Genomic DNA, 6,011 nt, shown 5'->3' with positions numbered 1-6,011 from the left:
TGTCCGAGTTACGTCCGCCTTGCTCTGATGTCATGCTAACGTGTGCCAAAAAACTCTCGCGACGGCGAGGCGGCTGTGTCGGATTGAGCAGTCGAGCGCAGTTGCTCTCCTCCGACTGCGCTGTTAAAAAGCATGATGGGAAACGACTGACTGACGACACAGCTTCATGCTCATTGGCTGAGAATGTGAACTGATACATTTTCTCTTCATTCTAACAATTAGATTACGCATCTGTTTATTTATATTTACATGCAAACTAAACAAAACACGCCTAGAGAAGTTAAGAATTAGGACATGCGTTTATTTTATATTTCTCTTCATTAGAATTCTTCCTTGTTGTAATTTTCCCTTTATTCTATTGTATGTTTGTGTGAATTATAAATCAATCCATTAAAAATATACATGCACACATACATATCTAAATGGACTGTTTAGTCATTATGCCTCATATTTGTGTGGTTTGTGTGGAGAAGTGTCTGGGTCTTAAAACAAGGGAAGAAATTCTGAAGAATGTTTGCTACAATACAGCTTTGACTAGCACGGTATGGAAAAATAATATGGACGTGAATTGGTGGCAGAAACCTGCTTGTTATTAAATATGATAAACATTTGTTATGACCTTTGTCTCTCAAAAGCAACTTGCTTTTTACTTCATTTACCATTTGTTTATACAATCCTTGAAAATTCAATTTTATTTATATAGCGCTTTTCACAATTTGCATTGTTCCAAAGCAGCTTTACATGGGAAAAACGAAAAACCCAAGAAAGGGTAAAACACACTACATGCTGTTTTATATAATAAATCAAATTATTCTAGTAAATCTAATGTCAGCATCTCCTGGTGGTTTATTTAGCATATTTTGCATTAAGTGAATGCTTGGCTGAAAAGATGCGTTTTTAATCTAGATTTAAATTGGGCGAGTGAAAATGTCTTACATGTTGTTGTGTAAGCTGTTTATTTGGACATTATTTGACAGTACATTCAGTCATTATTATTGTAACCATCCTAATGTAAAAACAGTGGTATTTCGATTACATCCACTGCGATAAAAAACGCGAACGCGATCTCCTCCATTGTTCACGTTTGCAAGCGACAAAACAGCGAGATTCACGAAGTGTCCGACTTCAAAGGTCTTTTTTGACCGCTCCAATTACTGCAGCCGCCTACTCTCGCCTACATTTCAGGCGAGGCAAGGCGCATCTCAAACAAGCCTAATCTGGACGGAAGGCTGAAGGTCGAGGTTTAGAATAGTATAATTATTATTTACTCTACTCGTATACATTTTAGACAACAATTAAGTTGACAAGCACAATCAGACAAACTAGAAGACAATATTTTATATGCAAAGTTTGTATATGCAAATATTAAAGTTTAAAAAGGATTAATGAAACATCTTATTTTGTCGTAGGCCTATTTTACCAAAAGACAATTTAGTTGAGTTCCAAAATGAGATAACTCCGTTTAAAAAAAAATCAAAAATCATGTTTTTTTCAGTGTATTTGTGAGGCATCATGGCTTAAATCAAAACCAACCAACTGCAGTTTGATTGATATTAATTGAAATGCACAATAAAAATCATTTTTGAACCAACCTCTTCATTTTGTGTTGAATGTTTTTGTTCTACTGAAAATAAGGACGCTCCTTTTGTGAAAGAATCCTGTGCAAGGGAAAACATTAGGCTTGTTGATTCGGCGCCGCAAGATCCGATGAGCGGATGACATCAAAGTACCGCGAGAGCGATCCGAAAAGCAAACTTTCTATGGTTTTTCGAATCACTCTCGCGATATTTTTATGTCATCCGCCTGTCGGATCTTGCGGCGCCGCATCGAGTCGAACAAGACCCACGTCCCGTTCTAACCTATCACTAAGAAGGCGTAACAACATCAACCAATCCCATACCCGAGAAGCTCATGCGCAATGACGCAGTTGTCCTTGCCACGCTTGCGCTTTGCAGCGTCCCTACTGACACTTCCCAAGACAACAGAGTAGGGTAGTGTGTTTAAGCAAGGTCGAAAGTAGGACGGTAATAAAGACGTTGTGCTTTATGTTGGTCCAAAGGGTTTGTTTTCTTATTTTCGAGCCCTTGGCTTATAGAAACGTCACAGGTCAATAACAGTAGAGAGCGTAGGACGTCCTAGCCGTATTTTCGAGCGTACATTGATAGCATTTAGCTTGTTTAGCAGTCATCATGGCTATGGTGGGGCTGAGAGCTTCTTATTACAGAATCCTCGACAGGATCGAGCATTTGCTGCCGGCTAAGCTCCGACCTATTTATAATCATCCTGCAGGTAACTTGGAATTAACTCGATTCCTAATTTGTCACAGATCCATTTAACCTCTTGAAATGGTAACGTTAGCCTGTCTGTGTACTGTGCGTCCATAGAAACTGCTACCTGAGCAGGTGTTTTGATCCTAATTAGATGTCACTCTAATGTTTTAGCATGCATGTACGTTTTAAATGATGTTTATGATATAACATAAAAAAGTATAAAATAGAATATAATAATTGTTTTAAAAAACGTTCTGGGAAATGTTCGTCCTCCCAGTAAGGTTAACTGCATGGTAACGTTGACGGGAACTAAAGTTCCAGCTAATGATAACACTGTTTAAACATTTTTTTAATGCTGCATGGAAACCTGGTTCCTGGTAATATTTCACATATGCATTGTTAACAAACATTTTATTTTTAAAGCAGGGATGCACAGTAGCTCATTTATGTGTATCCTGTAGTAGAGTACAGTATCTGGACCGCTGCTTCTTGCAAGTATACTTGTAACATTTATATCATATATACTGATTACATTTGTTATCAGTGTTCAGTATATAGGCACTTTGAATGTGTGACTTTATTGGAGGAACCTGGGATTTCTATATAACTAAATAACCTGTACTACATGCTTACCTCACCTTGCTGTAGGTGAGGTCTCTTGAAAGTCAGCATGCATATTGTGTCCTTTGCCTAAAGGTGGTATTGGTGGCAAAATAAATAAAGATCAGATAACATTCCAGTCAGCCTCTGCTGATCAGTATGCGAGAGACAATGATTTTAAACTGTCTCAACAGTGCTGAAGATTCTGAATCCATTACTAAATTATTTTAAAATAGCTTTTCTGTGGTGTATAAATTATGTTTACAGGTAATGGTGTACAGCCTGTTTACATTGTACCACCATCTCACTAAAGATTTAGTCTGAGCTGTAGGGACAATTATAGATTTAAGCAATTGCAGCAACCATCAGTTCATCATTATTGATTTTCTTTTCTGTAGGTCCAAAGACTGTGTTTTTCTGGGCACCTATGTTTAAATGGGTAAAATTCACAACATATCAGAATTTTCACTGGATATGTTAGTTTTCAAAGTGTTTGAGTCATATTTCTGATTTCACACAGGGTCTGGTCATGGCTGGTTTGGCAGATATGACACGTCCAGCTGAGAAACTCAGTACATCCCAGTCTGCTGTATTGACAGCTACAGGTATGAAAACGTCAAAGAGATTGTAAAGTTCCAAAGATCTGTTTGTATCTAAATGTCTCCCACTACTTTTTTTTTCAGGTTTAATTTGGTCAAGATATTCCCTGGTTATAATACCCAAGAACTGGAACCTCTTTGCTGTAAACTTCTTTTTAGGAGCTGCCGGAAGCTCACAGCTGTACAGAATTTGGCAGTGAGTATTTCTTATCAGTTAATGTGTACTGAGAAATATAATCTGTGATTTGAGAAATAAAATTGTGAATTCATTTGATAGTTTACTGACCCCAATAACGACAGGAAATGCTTAAGGATGAAAATTTCAAAGGATGTGTTTGGATTTGGCTCATTTCCAAACAACCCTTAACCCAACATCATGTTTGCGTCACAGCCATTTGATATCACAGTAGCTTTAGTGTTCTCACCTAATCCCTGTAACACACATTTTTGGATCTGTCAACAGCTCTGACAGATCAGCGGGGGAATCAAAAAAGGATATTTAGATGTATCATAATAATAAAAAAACCAGTTGGAGAAATAAACTGCGTTGTCTATTTACAAGTTAAACATAACTTAAAATGGGTCAAAAGATGACCTTTAAAGGGGCATATCATACATTGGATGTTCTAGATTTTGAAAGTCACAGTTTGTTTTCATAGTACAAAGAACCTGCAAACAAACAACTGTCACACTGATGTTATGTCTGCTGTGAACTTGTAGCTTGTTTTTCAACAGGTTAATAAGACACTCAATAGTATAAGGCAGACTGGGTCTGGCCAGCATATTGTGTAATTTAGAATGGACTCGTTGGAGAGCAGAACAGTTACGCAAAACAATTAGAAGATGCGCAGGTGGATTTTTAATTCTTGTGCTGTCCCATTCACCACAGGTATAACCAGGAACAGAAGGCAAAGGAGAAGTCTGAACAGGTTTGATAGCAGCGCTGCATATAAAGTACAAAGGGACTCCCACCGACTGGTACCCTAGAAACCTCCCACCGCCATTAGTCATCCTTAGAGCCTCTTCAAAGTTTTTTCATATACAGATAAAACAGTTTTAGAGTTCAGAGCTCATCATTGTACTGTGCCACTGACCAAATGGCAATTATTACGGTTTTTAACAACGCACAACATGTTACATATTCATATCGGTATGATTGTGTTTTATTAAATGCTTTGTCTTGATTAAGGTGCAATTTCATGTAACAGGATTTAAAGCTTGCCATTATGTCCTGGGTGAACTTGTATACCCAGCCTATGACATACTGTTAAAGGAATGTCTCTGAATAAATTTTGGAAAGGTCTCTTTTATTACATTTATTTCTTATGCTGTTTTTAATACATTTATTTGTTTTTTTATTTCTCAGTCATATCATGAGTAACAAGCAATTCACTTAGATTGTTTTTATTTTTTTAAGCCCATACATGAAGAAATACACTGAACTGTACTGTAATGTTTGAACTTTTTAATTCACGCCAAAATAAAGTAACATGAAAAGTTCTCTTACTAGAAGTGCCTTGCCATTAAAATCTAGTGTGCTGCTGTACAGATTTTTAAAACAGGTCTGTACATTAACTGTGCATCTCTCCTTCTGTATCATACATTTTAAATAAACAAACGCACTTTTCATTGGAGGCTATGAGACGACTATTTACAAAATAGCCTACTGCCGTACTAATTTGGTCTATGTGTGTGCTGGCGTAACACTATAAGCACCACATTCACAAAATGTGCAGTAGACTGCACAGTCACTCACCTTCGGCTATGGCTTAGAAACGACCTTGGAAATTTGACAAATTAGCGTTCTCACCTCTGCCCTCGTGTGGTGATTCAAAGGAACCGCACACTCACATTATTTCATGCAAAATAAAAATGAGCAAATATAGTTTGTAACTGTATTTTTAGGAATTAATATAAAAAAAATCGATCCGCAATACGTAACACTGCGGTCATGCCAGCGTCCACTTTGAAAATGACGGTCAAGCCAAGCCCTCACGTTGGTTTTTCTGTACGCGGAATTCTTAGAGATTACGGTAGGAGCACGAGAAGACAGATTTCACCCCTTATCTGTCTTATGTTTATAAAACATAGTTTAAAACAACATGGTTCTAGATATGGCAATCTGTAACTGTAATTGATTATGCCAGTACATATTTTAGGGTGTATTTTAAACAGAATCAAACATTGGACTGGCCCGAGTCAGCCTTTGGTGCTGTGTACTTGAATTATAGACTCTGGAAACAGTTTGTGCTAAATGTCTATCTGAATGTGTAGATCATAAAACTGTCCGAATATTTTAATGATTGATAATAAGAAATGGTGTATTCTGAAAACGGCATATTTGGGATGTAGGGGTCTTTAAAACACAACAGCAGACAGTACTTATATTATTTTGTGACAATCTGAGATGCTGTACCTACTATTATTCTGAAGTGGAATTATTTTCTCAAAACCGTTACTTTCCTTTTAACATCCATCTGAAGACAACATAGATGGGACATTATAATCAATAACTGTAACAACACCATGCAAAATAAAACCA

At 37.0% G+C, this 6,011-nt stretch overlaps 1 protein-coding gene across 1 annotated transcript; it reads left to right on the top strand.

Moving 5' to 3' along the window:
* Positions 1 to 1,913: 1,913 nt before the first annotated feature.
* On the top strand, positions 1,914 to 5,223 carry mpc2b (mitochondrial pyruvate carrier 2b). Its single transcript, XM_079464062.1, has 5 exons — positions 1,914 to 2,289; positions 3,269 to 3,309; positions 3,391 to 3,475; positions 3,554 to 3,665; positions 4,359 to 5,223. The coding sequence occupies exons 1-5, from the start codon at positions 2,190 to 2,192 to the stop codon at positions 4,402 to 4,404; spliced, it is 384 nt and encodes a 127-aa protein (XP_079320188.1). The 5' UTR covers positions 1,914 to 2,189; the 3' UTR covers positions 4,405 to 5,223.
* The last annotated feature ends 788 nt before the right edge of the window (positions 5,224 to 6,011 follow it).

Source organism: Barbatula barbatula, assembly GCF_947034865.1.
Source record: "Barbatula barbatula genome assembly, chromosome: 9".
In the NCBI taxonomy this organism is placed as follows: domain Eukaryota; kingdom Metazoa; phylum Chordata; class Actinopteri; order Cypriniformes; family Nemacheilidae; genus Barbatula; species Barbatula barbatula.
This window is presented reverse-complemented; position numbering and strand designations above follow the sequence as displayed.

Excerpts from the sequence above, each read along its gene's own strand:
- mpc2b (XM_079464062.1), top strand. The coding sequence starts at position 2,190 with ATGGCTATGGTGGGGCTGAGAGCTTCTTATTACAGAATCCTCGACAGG. Across the intron at positions 2,290-3,268 it reads TATTTATAATCATCCTGCAG|GTCCAAAGACTGTGTTTTTC; the intron begins GTAACTTGGAAT and ends TCTTTTCTGTAG. Across the intron at positions 3,666-4,358 it reads CAGCTGTACAGAATTTGGCA|GTATAACCAGGAACAGAAGG; the intron begins GTGAGTATTTCT and ends CATTCACCACAG.